Below are 17,093 nucleotides of genomic sequence, written 5' to 3'. Positions count from 1 at the left end.
TTCATCTTTGCATCTTTATCCTATATATTAGTGAATGACATTGTCATCCACTTAGCTTCCTATATCCCCCAACCTGGGAATTTTCTTTTACCCCTTTGAACCCCTCTCTCCAATGGATTTCCAAGGCCTTTGGTTGTACCTCCTTAATATTTCTCACATGCATCTCCTACAAACACATTATTTTTTGCCTCCACTCTGATCTCCCTCTAATGCTCTGATCCTGTGTTCTTTCATGTCTTTATGTCTTTGCACTTGTCACTCAACCTACCTAGAAGCCCCTTCTAACCTCTTCTTTACCTAATTCTTACTTCTTCAAAACTCAACCAAGAAACTTTCCCTTTTCTCCCCATCTTCCATTGCATTCCCATTTTCTCTTTCTTTCACATCTTTCCCTTCCTTCCCAGCACGATGGCAAGAGGTAAAGGAAGCAATCACACCAAGGCTTGGAGTTGGGTGAGCACCCAAGAACTCCAGTTGTTGGGGGGAGAAAGCCATGTGGAGGCACAGAGGTGGCATGCCCTTGGACTTGTCAAGATATGGAGGACTGTGCAGGGTAGTGCAGAGGAGGCAATTAGAGAAGATAGCTGCTATGGTTGGGAGACTGGTTACTTTGAACCAGTAAGTAAATTGATTGAACAAATAAGTAAATAGACTCATGATAATGAGAGCCGGGTTTTTCTCTATTGGAAGAAATACTTACAAATATGAAAATGGGAAAGGCTAGAAAGACCCCTTGAGGATTTGGGTTGGAAATGGAGGTATCAACATGAACTCATACGTTTTCAATAAATATTCGTGTACAGGTAGAGATAAAGAAATCATTGTAGGTGTATTATGTGTATGTATATATGTGTGTATGTATGTGTGTTTGTGTGTGTCCCAGTAACATTGAGCATAACGAGCACCCAGACCTTGGTTTCTAAATGTCACCCTCACTAAAAGGAACCAGGAGAAATTGGGGAAATGGCTGGGACGTGGAAAGTATGGATGATCCTAGAACATCCTGTTGGGTAAAGAAGTACTCAAAAAATGATGGAGACTTACCATAAAGACATAGGAGCTACCTTGAAGCGTGTTCCGCTAGCCAAATCGGGGATGATTTGATCATCACTATAAATAATGATAGTAAGAGATTGAAATCTATTGAATAAAATAGTAATCCATGAGTCTATATGTATATAATAAATAAATGAATAAGTAAATGGTGGAGGAGGGAAAGTTCACCATTATAATAGAATACCAACTAATAGATGTGGAAAGAATGATGGAACTAGAAAATCACCATTGGTAGCCACCATAGTGGTAGTTGACTCCAGTGGCAGTTATCAATGGTGGGTTGGGTTTGATGAGTAGCAGTACATTGGGATAATCTCAGAATATATCTCCAAAAAGGCTAATCACTTGCCAAAGGGAAAATGATGACTTTATAATGGAGAAAACTGGCAGACACCATTATACCAGAATATTAAGGTTAACACTACAGGTGGTGAGACACACATTACAGGTGTGTGTGCTCTTGATGTAATGAACTATGAAAATCAACATCAGTCTGGGATATCATTGCCAAAAAAGTATGACCTGAGTCTGATCATGAGGAAACATAAGGGAGACTGATGTGGCAGGTGTTTTCTGAGGGTGTAGGGGAAATAACTCGAAGGTTTTGTAAGACTAAATCATGCATGTAGTACAACATATGAAAGAGAACACTTGGCAGGAAAACAAGAATGAAGAAAGCAATGAAATACAGTACAGGAATCTGAGACACCTGCTGGAGGAAAGGATTCTGGGAACTTTCTTATAAATAGCATATTTTATATATTTAACATATATATAACATATATATAAAATGTTATAAATGCAGGGCCGGCCCCGTGGCGCAAGCTGTTAAGTGCGCGCGCTCCGCTGCGGCGGCCCGGGGTTCGCTGGTTCGGATCCCGGGCGCACACCGACGCACTGCTTGGCAAGCCATGCTGTGGCGGCGTCCCATATAAAGTGGAGGAAGATGGGCACAGATGTTAGCCCAGGGCCGTCTTCCTCAGCAAAAAAAGAGGAGGATTGGCGGATGTTAGCACAGGGCTGATCTCCTCACAAAAAAAAAAAAAAAAAAAAAAAAAAATGTTATAAATGCATAAGTAAATATATTACATATTTATTACATATAGTATATTATAATATACTATAAATAGAAATATTACACTATATAGAAACAGTATTTTATCTACTGCCTTATTAAATAATGTACTAAAGATGCTATTACATGTGTAATGATTTTATGTCAAAAGCAGCAATTCTTTCTTTTTCCTACAGATTGAGCCTTTTTTTGTAAGCGTGGCACTTTATGACCTCAGAGACAGCAGGAAGATTTCTGCTGATTTTCACGTAGATCTAAACCACACTGCTGTCAGGCAGATGCTCTCGGGAGCTTCCGTGGCTTTGGAAAATGGAAACATTGACACTGTCCCTCCAAGACAATCAGATGAACCTCACATCAAGGGATTTCCAGAAGAATGGCTAAAATTTCCAAAGCAGGTTGCAGTTTTGTTTACTCATGATGGGTTGGAAAAAGCTTGTCCTATTGTTCTTACCAATAGATGACATAAGATGAGCAATTTCCCAAGTAAAAATTCCCTTAAAGCTGTCCTTTAAAAAAAGTGGAATTTACGTAAATGTCTTCAGAGTGGTTTCTTAGATGCTTATCAGCTGTTTTCTTTGTACGTAGGCTATCTTTTCCGTAAGTAATCCACATTCTGAAATTGTGTTGGTGGCCAAAATTGAAAAAGTACTGATGGGGAACATTGCAAGTGGTGCTGAACCTTATGTAAAGAACCCAGACTCCAACAAGGTAAATGCAGATTCTTTTTCATAAATAATTTCAGTTGCTTTCAACACATGAAATCACACTGCCTTGACGAATGATCAAGTTTGATAAATGTGAGTCTTGAAATATTCACTTATTAGTGAAATGAATATCCAATTGTAAAAGTATATATTCTTGGCTTATGTTTTTTGACCCAGCAGTGGCTGACTTCTGAGAATCTATTGGTAGAAATAAATTTAAATGTGGGTAAAGCTTTAACCCCAAGGATGAAAGTATGAACAATAATGAAAAATTAGGATTAGTCTGCCTGAAAACACGGGAATATGGTTTACTAAGCATCAGCAATGCTGATGATGAACTAAATGAAAAAGTAAAATATATAATTGTATATCAAATTATAATAACACCTAAGTGAAGAAAGAAAGAGGAAAGGAAATACCCTAAGTTCGTTGAATGGTGGGACTATGGGAAATTTTTTCCGCTTTCTTTTTTCTATTACCATAGAAAATATAGAAAAAAATTTTATAGAAAATAAAGAAAATTTCTTTAATAATTGAATGTTACTGTTTAATAGAAAATAAATATAAAAAGTCTATATTTTCCACACAAAGGAAATATATTGGGAAAATAGCATAACAATTGACGTTGAGGAGTGTGACAGTTTAGGGTAGTGTTTAACATATTTATGAGAGTCCTTTAATTCACGGTTTGGCAAACTTTTAATCCAGCCTGCTACCTGTTTTTGTAAATAAAGTTTTACTGAAACACAATCACACTCATTAATTTATGGATTGTGTATGGCTTATGGCGACAGAGTTGAGATTCTGCAACACAGACCATATGGCCCGCAAAGCCAAAAATATTTACTGCGTGAGCCTTTACAGAACAAGTTTGGTGACCTCTGCCATAATGAATAAAAGGAAATATAGGACAGACTGTGAATGTAAATTTACTAACACTTCCCATTCAATATTTTAAGGTCCTTTAAGTCAGAAAAATGGAAAAAAGTTGGTATTCCAAAACAAGGGTATTTTCTGCATTTGAAATTTCTAGACTACTGTTGTTCAGTAGTGTGAACACAATGATATCATTTGGCTCTTCGCTCTTTATGAGGCAGAATCTATGGGCCAGTAAGGCAGAATTCTACTGAGTTTCAATATAAGATAACATGGAAAAGTATTTATTAGTATTTTACAAGGACAGTTTGTAGAGTGATGTTCTAAACAATATTTATATTTATTTTTTTCCTTAGTATGCACAAAAGATACTAAAATCCAACAGACAGTTCTGCAGCAAGTTGGGGAAATACCGCATGCCATTTGCTTGGGCGGTGAGGTAGGTTTTCAATTGCAGCCAACAGAATAGAAATGCATTTATAATCTGCATTGGAAGCTTCAGTTTTGAACACCTCTGGTTACCTGTTATTTTTAATATACCAACACCTGGAAAAATGCTAATGTGTTCCTCTTCATTAACACCTTGAATTCCCCAGAAATATGTGTTTTACAAGACAATTTAGCAAGATGGCCCGTAATAGACTTGGGGTCATGACATGTGTACAGTATGTGCATGACAAGGTACCCTATGGGTTCTTGGTAGAAGCAAATCAAAGTGATAACCTGTTTATTAGGTATATGTGATTTAACAAATGCTTGACGTTACATCAGTCCTGAGAGTTTGGTGTGCATAAAATTCAGATGGTTTCTATGATGTCTTATGCAGCTGCATGTTTCCATCTATGTGTAGAGCACAGGTCTATACATGGATGTCCAAATGAAACCATCAAGTTGATCACTTAAACTCTCTTTAATTTTGATACTGATGAGCATAGCCAAATTTATCAGTACCAATTGACTCTCCAATAGAAATGCTGAGTTATGTGGACATTGATTGTGGCATCATCCACCTGGACATATAACCTCTGCATAAAGAACAAAAATTGCTTTTCAGATCTGTTTAAACATCAGTGCCTATTGTCCTCCTCAATCTCTTTGCATCTTTCTTGGTATAAGAATGTCTTAAAGGAGGAAGAGCTTGGCATAGACATGTTGGGAAAGGTCAGCGATGTTCAAAGCAAGTGAACTAATAAAGATTAATTAGTGCTACAAGAAAGACAGCCTATTAAGTATTCATTTGAATATTAGTAATATTGTCCCAATGAAAATAACTTTAAAATCCAGAGGGAGGGGAGAACTGGTTAGTTATGCCATTTTCAGGTCTCCTGGTATCCAGTGTATCCGGTCTCAGGGTCCCCATCTACAGAATGAAGCTGACACGCCCTGCCTTGTGGACAGTCACAAGTGCAAAAGCATTTGTCATAAAGTAGATCATAAATATCACTATATTTCCCTTTTAATATCTCTCCCTAAAGGGACAACTAATGCCGGGATATTCTGCATGAAAAAGATATTATTTGGATATGCTGAACCTTTTATGATGAATTTAGTTGTATTGATTCCTCATAAGCTTCAAGAGAAAGGATAACCAGTTATAATTTACTGGTCAAACTCTTTCGCATTAAACGTGCTCAGTTCGTACAAGAAAGCCTGTTGGAGCAAGCAGAGGCAAGGTGTCCCTTGGCAAAAGTGAAATATTCCAATACAGCAAATATAACAACGGTGAACACATTTTCTCTTTAAAGATCCAGCATTGTTCTGAGGTTTTAGAAGCAGGCATTTTAGAGCCAGAGCTGGGTTCGAAATCTCAACTCTATACTCACCAAGTGAACTTAGGCAAGTACTGGTAGTCTGTCTTTACCTAAGTTTTTTTAAATGTACGGAAGAGGAATGATAATACCTAATGTCCTGTAGCAGGGATTAATGAGCACAGATAGGTACCCGATCAAAGACAGCCATTCTTAGAAGTCATTTTTCTAATATGTATAATGTTATCTTCTAATATTCTATATTCTATTCTTCTAGAATATTCTATATCATTATTCTAATATGATTAAGTCAACTGTGAAGATCATATTCACCTCAACAAGTCTCCCTTTGTGGTAAATTTTGGGCAGTGAAGAATAATGTGGGGAAAAGAAGTAAAAGAATTACCCATTACTGAGCATTAAGGAGAAGTAACAATCCTACTTTGAGGTTGTCTGGTAGAATATGCTAGAAGAAATATAGATGAAGTTTCTAGGGAGGCTGACAATATTACCGACTATTGAAGTCATTATGTCTGGGATAGGAAAGCCAACAAAACCACAAGCTCATGCTACATTAATGCCTGATTAGTGGCTTGGTTGCAGGTTAGGAAACAGTATACACCACTAATTTGGGTATATAAATATATGATTTACATTTACATAAACATCTCTAGCAACTGAGAAAAATGGTTAGCAGTACAGTTCTAAAGATTTCATGTTAGACCACTTGGAATAGCCAACCACAAAAATCAGTGCAAGATCCAACCAGAGAAGATTTTAATTTCCCCTCCACAATATGGAAACTGCTTCGAATAAATGTTGCCTGAATCAGAGGAGGGCTTGTTGTTACTAATGTCATTTTTACATAAGCTAGCCTGCTGACGTATTTCAATATCCCATTGATACTGCTGGTTCTCTGGCTACTTTTCCTTTCTATATATTTTCTAGATTGCAGTTTGTTTCACAATATATTGAGTGTACCCTAAAACACTTTGGCCCTTAAAATCAACTACCACTAAAAAGTGGAGAATTGACAATTTAGCTTCTGACAACATTTTTACCCAGGATGCAGTCATCCCACCCACTGTAACATACACAGATGCTCATCACTGTGAATATTTTATCTGAAATTAATTTGGTGCATGTTCTTATTTTTGGCACCAACTGTGGTACCTTTTTACAGGAAAAAGGTTATCCTTGGGGTAGGTAAAGCAAGTACATTCAGGTGGCTACATAGAGTGTTTTACACTCATTGCCTTGGGATAAAGTTGACCCTTACAAATGTGTCAGGTTGTTAAATGGAACTCTGTCCATGCATATCACCCAGAATCATTTGTGCCTAAATCTAGGCCAGGACTCTTTTTGCTATCTTTTACTCTGTTCTCATGTGACATTCTAAATGGACCAGAACACAACACTGGGTTTTTTTAAAAATTAAACAGACTAAAATAAAAATTTCATTCTTGTACCTGTATGTTTTTAGAAGACACACAATGCAACAACATCCCCAACAAATGCTTGTCCGACCTCTGTTTGAATCCTTCCAGTGCATCCCACAGTGATTCCTTCTGTCTGTCTTTTTATAGCTCTAATGATTAGACAATTCATTTTTGAAAAATATTTCTAAACTGCCTGACAACTATTTTTATGTCTTGCCTTCCATAGCCACAAAAATTATGCCCTGTTCTGTCTATGCGTCATGGCTATGCATGCTGCTCATGAATGAAGCTCTCAGAGACTCCTAGGCTTCTTTTCCTTTAGGCTAAAGACCACATTTCCTTCAATCATACCCCAAATGTCATGATTTTGAGACCCTCACAATGTACTGATCATTGCTCCACTGTGGCAGGTGGAACTAGACACAATGTCCCAGCCATCCTGAAACCATCTGTGTCAATGAGTCGGTCCTCTGATCTCTTGCCAGTTAGCATATTTATCAAAGAAGAAGAGAGTGGATGGTGCTGTGAGCAGTACTTCTCCATGGAGCTCTGCTCTTCATTATCTTTACAACGTGTCCAATGTGAGCGAGCTATTTCTAGGACAGAGCTGTGGATAAGTGCAAAAACATGTTATATAACTCACGTCTATCGATATATTTGAAGTGGCTGGTTAATTCAAAACAACTACTGCTCAAACTCAGTTGAACTACCTCCCATGTTGGGAAATAGGTCCTGTTGGTTTCAACCTGTCAAGCACTCAAACAAGAGCCCTGTATAATATTTAAGTAAAAATAATCTTCAAGTTAAATATTTTCATTCTGCTTCCCCAGTGCTATTTGATAGGGGACCTTTTTATTCCCTCACTTACAGAGAAAAATGAGGAGAAAGATTGAAGGAGTCTAAATATATCATTCTGATAAATTCCTGACCCATTTTCCATGTTATTTGACACTAAAACTCTAGGATCAGATATCTATTTAAATGGCCATTACATCCTGTATATTGAAATCTTTGGCTAATTTAAAGAGTAATAAAATAGTCTAGTCCTTATGTTAGAAGAAAAAAAAATTCAGCATTTCTCTAACATTAAAGAAAAATCAATTATACATGGGTCTAATTTTTCTTTGATAGGCACAGAGTATGATGAATTATGAGGAAGAAAAACTGACATTGAGCATGTTATGTATACTTGCTTGTCAGCAAGTATTGCCTGACATTGCTATGTTATTTGGACGAAAACAATTTCTGTATTTTAACTAAATCTATACAGTTCCAATGAAATGGATCAAGGAAGGAAATAAATGGCTCAGGTTCATGGTGTTCTCTCTATTTAATACAAAGTTCTGACTCAAGTGTTCTCCATTTTATCTGTCCTAAAATTTAGGACATGGGTACATTTATCACCATGAACATGCTTCAGGAGTCTGACCTGCTACACCCACATACACAACCCCATCCCTTTTCCACTACTCCTAAATTCTAATGGCACCACTCAAACTTGAGGTGACTCTGCCTTGCCCAGGAAATAATGAAAAAGGAATAACGTGTGTTCGTATTCCTCTCCACTCTCCTAATATTCCAAGGTTTTGATATGTTACTAAATCATAAATAAATATAGTTGTAACATGGGCTGCTGTCACTTTAGATGCTGAGTTGAAAATATGAAATTAAAGATAGCAAATATAGTATGTAAATGAAACTTTTGTCTAAGAAATTTTCTTGTCTTTTTGTTTTATAAGTTCCTGGAGTTTCTTCCGTTATAAATGGGAAATTGAATCATTTTAGTCACCTTAAAAACGCAACTCCTTAAGCAATATCCAAATACTATCCTCAATAAATATTATTTTCTTTCAGATCAGTATTTAAAGACAACCAGGGAAATGTGGACAGTGAATCCAGATTTTCACCATTGTATAGACAAGAAAGTAGCAAGATTTCAACCGAGGACCTACTGAAACTAGTGTCAGATTATAGAAGGTAGGATGTTTTGGATACTCTTGAAATTAACATAAATCAGCTACATGGCTACTATTGATTTGTTACTTCTGCATAAGCAATACTTGATTACCTGATTCTCAAATGTCCAAACTCCTCCGAAAAGTGGATGCTTTACAGAGGCCTTCACAGATGCCCAAATGATACCACAAGAGTAAATTTGCCAGAATGATATGGAAGGAGTATGAAACATTAAACTATGTCAGTTATCTATTGCTGTGTAACAAATCACCCCAAAACTTAGTGGCTTAAAATAACAACATCGTTTATTTCACTCTTGAGTCCATAATTTGAGCATGGCTAGGTGAGGAGAACTTGTCTCTTCTGCCCATGGCTTTGGCTGGGAGAGGTCAACTGCAGCCAGGGGATCCACTTTCAAGAATGCTCATTTAATGACAGGCAAATTGGTGCTGGCTGTTGACTGGGAGCTCAGCTGGAGCTGTGGGCTAGAGACCTTGGTTCTTTTCCATGGAAGCCTCTCCATGAGATACTATGGTTTCCTCATGCCATGGTGGCTGTGTTCTCAGAGTAAGTGTCCAAGGAGCAGAAAACGATCATTGCCGGTTTCTTAAGACCAGGATCCAGAAACAGTCACAGTACCATTTCTGCCATAATATACTGTCAAGTTGTCACAGATCCTAGATTCAAAGGAAGGGGACATAGATATCTCTAAATAGGAGGAGTGTTAAGAAATTTTAGAACTACATTTTGAAACTCTGCAGAACAATTAATTGCTGTGAATACAATAATTCATAATATTTCTGTCATTCAGATGGTTTTAGAAAAGATGATGGAAGTTAGTGCTAAAAGAAGAAAAACATAAAAGCCACAACACTTTTAAATGAATCACCATACATTCAACATCTGATGATGATAAGATCTTTCATGACAAGAAACTTATCTTAAACTGTTAGTCTCCTAATACCTACAGGATTCTTGTGCCCTTTGCCCCTTCCTCAATTGTTAACTCTCTGCCTCTCCCATCTAAGAATCAAGGATCTCCCAGACCATGCCTTATGTGGGGAGACTCCCCTGACTTCATCAAACTTTCTGGTCAAATCTCCTACCATAGTCTTCCCCAAGGCTAATGCAGCCACTAAGTGGAAATTAAGGGTGCTTTTCCTCTTTACTTTTTTGCTAGTGTACTAAGGGATGAAAAGTTGTAATGCTGAGCAGAAGGGAAGGGGGAAAAGGTTTGGGGGTAATCTGATATAAACAGGAGAAGATCATACTCTTGCAAAACCCGTGTCATCAGTATATAGAAAAGAAAGTTATCACTATGGGAGATAGAGGGCATCTAGAGTACTCAATGCCATACTGGTGAGACATTAAGTTATTTCCTGGATGCCTCACGACTTATGACATCTATTCTCAGTAGTGTGCTGATAAATGTTTACAAACCGACCCTCTAGGGAGAAAAAACTGGTTTGTACTGATGGCCAATTTCTATGGTGTAAATTCTCCTACCATTGCTGATTTCAGGCTACCAAAGGGGCTTCATCAAACATGGAGTTGGGAAGAAGGGTGCACATCTTGAAATTCTATAATTTCATTTTTAATAATGGCTGTATTTAACAATTGGCAGCAAAATACTGAAAATTTAACAATCAGCTCTCACAAGCTGGGAAGAGCTGTCTCTGACTCACCACTATAATTGTTCCACCTTTCAAAGTAGATTTCCTGAGAAGGATCTCTTGAAACTGTTATCAGCAACTTTCCCCTTCCTATAAAGGAAGATAGGCAAGAAAGTTTTAGTAGAGAAGGAGGGAAAGAAATGCAACGAAATGCAAGGACTCAAGAATTAGAGTGAACGTGGGAGCAGGGATAGGTAGTGAAGAATCGTCTGCATATATTTACAAGGGTGGGAGGGGACAGAAGAACCAAGAACAGGGAAAAGCTCCTTGTCTTCCTTAGTTGTTGGTGAAAAGGGTAAAAGCAGACTGTCCACTTGGCGATTGTAGCAAAGACCAGCCTTGCTCTCAACACTTCTTAAAACTCTTCATGAAAGTGAATCACTAAAACCGCTGCAAACACTAGTACTTTTTGTGAACAAAAACTATATATTTACTATTGTACTTCTTTGGCTATTTATTAAATGTTATCTGAAGTAGGTGCAAGTAAATTTAAAACGTTCTTCAGAATATCTGTAATTTGACCGCTCCCTGATTTTTATTTTTATTTGCAACATTACGTAAATTTTAGTTTTCAAAATAAAGCTAGCTAAAGGAAATCATTCACAAGATTGTTTAGGGTCTTACTGTTTACTGTTATCAAAGCTCAGAATTATAGTTGACTGTTTCTTTCTTGACAACTAGAATAATTCATTGTGTGTGTGTGTGTGTGTGTGTGTGTGTGTGTGTGTCTGTGGTGGCATACTTTCACAGGGCTGACAGAATAAGCAAAACGCAGACCATCCCTGGAAGCCTGGATATTGCTGTTGACAGCATTCCTTTGGAGCATGCAAGTATGATAATGATGTCATCGTTTGCTTGTAGGGTTTAGAATATTTAATGGTTTCTTGGTTGGTTGGTTGGTTGAATAGTTGGTTGGTCACAAGGGTTTGTTTGGGGTTTTTTTCCTCAATGTTTGGGATAAATGGAATTCATCCTATAGAAATCTGGGGCTTCTTATTTCTCCATTAAGACAGACTATAAGTATTGTAGGACAGGAACCGTATTCAAGATAACAATATTTATCTGGTGTGCACCATGCACCCAGCAAGGTATTAAATTATATCATTTAATCCTCAAAACCCTGGAGGGTTGCAAATAAAGAAAATCGGGTTCAGATAGATTGATAAACCAATAACCCATAATGAGAGAATTTATATTCTGTCAGAGTTCCTCTGACTCAAAATATAGGACTGGTTGTGCCACACTGTGCTGCCGTAGGGTTACTCTGAACCCAGTGCATAGCCACACAAGTGGCCATGCAGTAACCATAGCTGGACTATTTTTAGACTCTGTTATTACACAGAGAGCACGTATCTTTTTCAAAATATGGCCAAAAGTCCTATTTATGTCAGTGAAAATTTGAATTTTGGAAGGAGCTTATATTAACATAAATATTACAGTTTCAGAATTTGTTTCTTAAGTGGTGAGATTGGTTGATTTTGTTTTGTTATTCTGATTATGCCCTTTAGTGACTTTCTCAGTGATGCAAAGAATGAATAAAGGCATCATAAAATGAACTACAAGCAGGGAGGGGATTACTGCCACAGGATATTTGAATTACCATTAGTACTATTATTTTTCATTCTCATAATCTTTCCACAAATCATTGTAATATGAAATAAAATGATCATTCTAACTTCAGCCATGGCTCCAAATCACTTTTGTATTGATTGGTGTGAAAAAGCAGAGGATAAACTAAGCTATTTCCTCTACCTGATTTGTGAGATGTGGCTTTTATTACCAATGGAAAAGAAAAATAACAAAAGAGAAAACTAAAATATTCTCTTTGAAAGGACTATAGAACATTAGAGAAATGTGAACACATGATAAAAATATTGTTATTGATTCTTGAAAAAAACCCTGTTATCTGACTCTGAAGCATATTTAGCTAAGCATTTTGCTTTTCTGAGCAGAGATTCCAGATGGAATAAAGGAAGGTAGACAGCCTTGCTGTCTTTCAGGACCACAACTTCAGTCTCCAAGCTATTTAGCGACAAAAGTTTTGATTTATAAATTCCTAATGGTCTTTTTTTTCCTTAGGCTATCTTATAAGGTTAGATTTTAAAAGATTGTAAGAACCGAAGAGAAAAATAAAATAAGTTGTATCTAATAAGGCAAAGGGAGCTTCAGACCTACGTTGTGAAATCATTCCATAGGGAAAAATTACTGTTAACCCATTTGGTACTATCAGTAATAGGTTCATTGGACAAAGTTTTGTTCTGTCATATATCAATATGTGTATTATTTTTATCGTGTTATAGTAAAGGCCAATAGTATTAGTATGCTCAGAAGATCATTAGCTAAAATTTACTTTTTATATGAAGCTTAATACAAGAAGGAGAGCGTTATAAATCCATCCAAAAGATTTACCAGTTTTTTGAGACCTCAGTTTTGATGTTAAATATATAGCTTGATTATCTCTCATGCCTACCTCCTACAAATTTCTCATGCTAGCATAATTTAACATAAATTGGAATACAAGTACAGAGTTTTTATTTTGAGTGGATTCATTTTAAAATATGTTAAGTATTGTTCAATTAAAAACAATCATACTTAATGACAAACTCTTATTTTCTGATTTTTAAAGACTGTGTAACATCGGCCTTTATCCCTGTCAAGCCTTTTAATGTGACGGCTCAACCAGAACCCACAGTGGAGGTAGAAGAATTTGTTTACGATTCAGCAAAGTACTGCCGTCCTTACAGAGTGTACAAAAATCAAATTTACATTTACCCCAAGCACCTCAAGTATGATAGCCAGAAATGTTTCAACAAGGTATGATATGTTTCCGAGATACCATCCTCTCTCTACACCCTATTTAGACCGTATGAAGATGGCTTCTTAAGTTCAAATACAAATTACTAGAGGCTAACACTTTAGACTAGAAAACCATTTGAAGAAAATGCTTAATAAGGGGTAGTAATGAGTTTCACCTTAAAAGTATTTAAGGATACAGGGTTTTGTAATATATTAATAATCTTTTCTGAAATCAGCCCTAAATAATTTTCTTCTAGACCTTTTATTTAGTTTCTTAAGATTCTCTGAAAATAGCATACCTGCCCCCTTTCAATATGAATTTTTCTTCCGTTTTAAAAAAAATCTCCAAATCGCTCTGCTATTTCTGAGCACTATGGATAATGTCACAAGAAGTGTTGCGTACTCTACGTTTTTCAGATTGAATTAGAAGCTACTTTTTTTAGCCACTTGGATTGTTTTTTGGTGTTATTTAAGAGGAAATTACAATTTCCGTTTTCCCTCGCTGTAATTTCAGGCACGAAATATAACCGTGTGTGTTGAATTCAAAAATTCTGATGAAGAAGGTGCCAAGCCCGTGAAGGTGAGCCACGTTGCCAAGGGGGCACAGCATAAAGGGGGGTGGCAGGTGATAGGCTCTCTCTGCCGCTGAGGGGCTTCTTACATGACTGGGGTTGAAAGGGAAACAATTCAATACATTTCTTCTAGATTTCCTAAAATGTACCTGATTTAATAGCCATTATTAACTAGATCTGTTAGAAATGCCAGTCTCGTGGCTCTGCTTAGCTTTTCATGATTTGGAAAAAACGAAACCATTCTGGTGTGAAATAAATGCAAAGATTCCCCTCTGGAAGACTTTGCCCTTTTCAAAGATTAGCCCGCCTCTCAATTCAGCACACTTGAATTAAAATGCCACATCCCAGCTGGCCTTCGTGTGGACCAGGCAGAGGGCTGCTGCATTCTGGCCTAATGGCTAACGCAGAGGGCCCCCGGGATGCTCACATTTATGGAAGGTGTGTGTGGCCAACTGCCTGAAGAGCTGAAAAATGGCTCTGGGAAGCAGGTCCCGGTTGTTGATCATGTGGTTTAATAAGATCAATAAAACTGTGAGGTGTGTGTGAGCTGTGCTGTTTTAACCTATAAAACTGCAACGAGATGCCGTTTTTCAGAGTTCAGATTTGATATATACTGTTTTTATTTGAGGGACTTCAAATAACGTAAAGTAACCAATAAAAAGAGAGAGGAAAATTCTTTTTAGTGGGCCTGCAGCCAATATCTTCCCAGTCTCAGTGAATCAGAGGAACGAGATAGTAAAGGACAAAACTAATTTCTAACCCCCACCATTATCTGAGAGAATCTCTTAAAGCACTCTGTCAAGTACCAATTATGTTCTCTATGCTACGAAGATGTGTAGCATTATTCAGAAGAACGATAATCAATTTGAGTGATTGGGTGAATCAAGCAGCAGGAAGAGAAAGAGTTCTTTAAAATAGTTTTGAGCCGCTCTTAACATCCACGAATTCCAAGTTCCACAATAGCGTTAGCATCAGGAGAGAAAAAATAACGTGAAATGGAATTATCAAACAAACAAAGGCAATGACCAAACAGCAAACCCCAGGCATCCTGCAACAGTGTTCATGGGGAAAATTCTAGAAAAGAGGAAGAATCGTAGACCTGTGAGTCCTCTGTTTCATTGCATTCTAAAGCATCACACAGAGATACAGCAGACTTCAGAAGAGGGACCCTGAGTTTTGGGCTAAGGGAGCTTTTAAGCTGCATGACTAGGAGGTGCCATATCACATTCCCTGGCCTGATGAGGGGCTGGGATAGAATAATATAATATGGTGGAGGCTGGAAACAGCCCTATCCTTCCAGGTCAGCATTCTTGGTTGGAGGCTGGCATGTTAGGGGCTGGAGTCCAACCAAGCCTTGTGGTCACCCAGGACTGGTTGCCTTAAACTCTAGACCAGAGCTCGATACCATGGGCCTTCAAGAATGAATCAGGATTGAACAAATTAGCTCTTATTTCCTAGTAATCAAAAGTTAGACAGTGAACTGATTCAGATATTCAGCATAGGTGTAATATCTACATGATGAATTAAAGCCTTCAAATTTTCTTCTGCAGTGCCCCATTGTATAATAAATACAGAACAGTAGGTCAAAGAAATTCAAGGTTAATTAGATGTCAGCTAAGCCTGGCAAGTTATCACAAAATTCGTCTTTGTCCCAGCATTGGAAACTGAAGAGTTGTGGCCTTTTTGGTGCTCAGGGTTAATTTCAGACACTCACAATTATTCAACTCATAACTTTTTAAACAGTGTATTTATGGAAAACCTGGAGGGCCCCTCTTCACCTCAGCCGCCTACACAGCAGTTCTACACCATTCCCAGAATCCGGATTTCTCAGACGAGGTAAGGGCCAGGCCTCCACTGCCCCCAGCAGCTCCTAAAAATATGGGTGAGTGGGTTAGATAATGCATGGTGATAAACACCCTCTCTAGATCATACCTCAGACTAAGGACATGCCTTGGTAATTGTTTACTCAACCAAGATTTAGAAACTACACTAATTGACAGTTACTCCAGGAGTATGTTGACCAGTCATATATTTCAGCACAGAATTGCCATTTAAAAACGTGATGTTTTTATGATATCATTCTTTTCAAGTGAGACTAATTTTTTTCTTTTATTTCACTGGTCAGTATAATAAAGACTGTATTAGATGGCTTTTACAAATCAATAGCAGCATTTCATGTCATAACATAGACTATGAACCAACACTATTGCTTATAACCTTCGTGAACTTGAGTGAGCTCAGGCCCCCTCGTCTCTAAACGTGGCAGGGAGCAAGACCTGCCCGGGCCAACCCTCAAGACTCTCTTATTATGGGCCAGGCACCATGCTATGCTCCATATGTGCATCATCTGATAATCCCCAGAGTTCTCCAGAGAAACAGAGCCAACAGGGGATAGACATAGACATAGAGATAGACATAGAGATAGACATGATAGAGATAGAGATATAGGCAAGGGATAGATGACGTAGATATAGATACAGATAGAGATATAGGTAAGGGATAGATATAGATAGATATAGATATAGATGTAGATACAGATATAGATATGGATATGGATATGGATATGGATATAGATATAGACATAGACATAGATATAGACATAGACATAGATTTATTATAAGGTATTGGTTTATGTCATTATGGAGGCTGAGAAATCCCGCAATCTGCCATCAGCAAGCTGGAGACCAGGGAAAGCCAGTGGTGTAATTTGAAGGCCTGAGAACCAGAGAGTCTATGTTGTAGATTCCAGGCCAGGTCTGAAGGCCTGAGAACCAGGACCACCAAGGGCAGGTGATGGATGTTCCAGCTCAAGCAGTCGGGAACAGAGGGAATTCAACCTTCTTCTGCCTTTTTGTTCTATTCAGACTCTCAGTGGATTGGATGATATCCACCCACACTGGGGAGGGCCATCTGCTTTACTCAGTCCACCAACTCAATTGCTAATCTCTTCCAGAAACACCCTCACAGACGCACCCAGAAATAATGTTTAACCAGCTATCTATCTGGGCATCCCATGGCCCAGTCAAGTTGACACATAAAGTTAACCATCACACCTTCCTATTTTATGGATGAGGAAACTGAGGCTCAAAGAAGTAACTTTGCGAAGCGCACATAACTAATAAGTGATGGTCAGAATTCAAACCAGGCCATGTGACTCCAGATCCTGAAGCTTCACCACTCTGCTATAACACATTT

The 17,093-nt window shown here is 37.8% G+C and overlaps 1 protein-coding gene across 2 annotated transcripts in view; it reads left to right on the top strand.

The window, feature by feature from the left end:
- DOCK10 (dedicator of cytokinesis 10) overlaps window positions 1-17,093 on the top strand; it is a 262,692-nt gene that overhangs the window by 176,476 nt on the left and 69,123 nt on the right. For both annotated transcript variants that reach the window (XM_058533107.1, XM_058533108.1), the window contains exons 12-19: window positions 2,308-2,529; window positions 2,720-2,842; window positions 4,071-4,153; window positions 8,756-8,878; window positions 11,281-11,360; window positions 13,157-13,344; window positions 13,841-13,906; window positions 15,642-15,734. In XM_058533107.1, the coding sequence (XP_058389090.1) occupies window positions 2,308-2,529; window positions 2,720-2,842; window positions 4,071-4,153; window positions 8,756-8,878; window positions 11,281-11,360; window positions 13,157-13,344; window positions 13,841-13,906; window positions 15,642-15,734 (978 nt within the window). The remainder of the gene's footprint in view (window positions 1-2,307; window positions 2,530-2,719; window positions 2,843-4,070; window positions 4,154-8,755; window positions 8,879-11,280; window positions 11,361-13,156; window positions 13,345-13,840; window positions 13,907-15,641; window positions 15,735-17,093) is intronic.

Source organism: Diceros bicornis, chromosome 37 (genome assembly GCF_020826845.1).
Source record: "Diceros bicornis minor isolate mBicDic1 chromosome 37, mDicBic1.mat.cur, whole genome shotgun sequence".
NCBI lineage: Eukaryota > Metazoa > Chordata > Mammalia > Perissodactyla > Rhinocerotidae > Diceros > Diceros bicornis.
The sequence above is the reverse complement of the archived record's forward strand: the minus strand, read 5'-3'. Positions and strand labels throughout refer to the sequence as shown.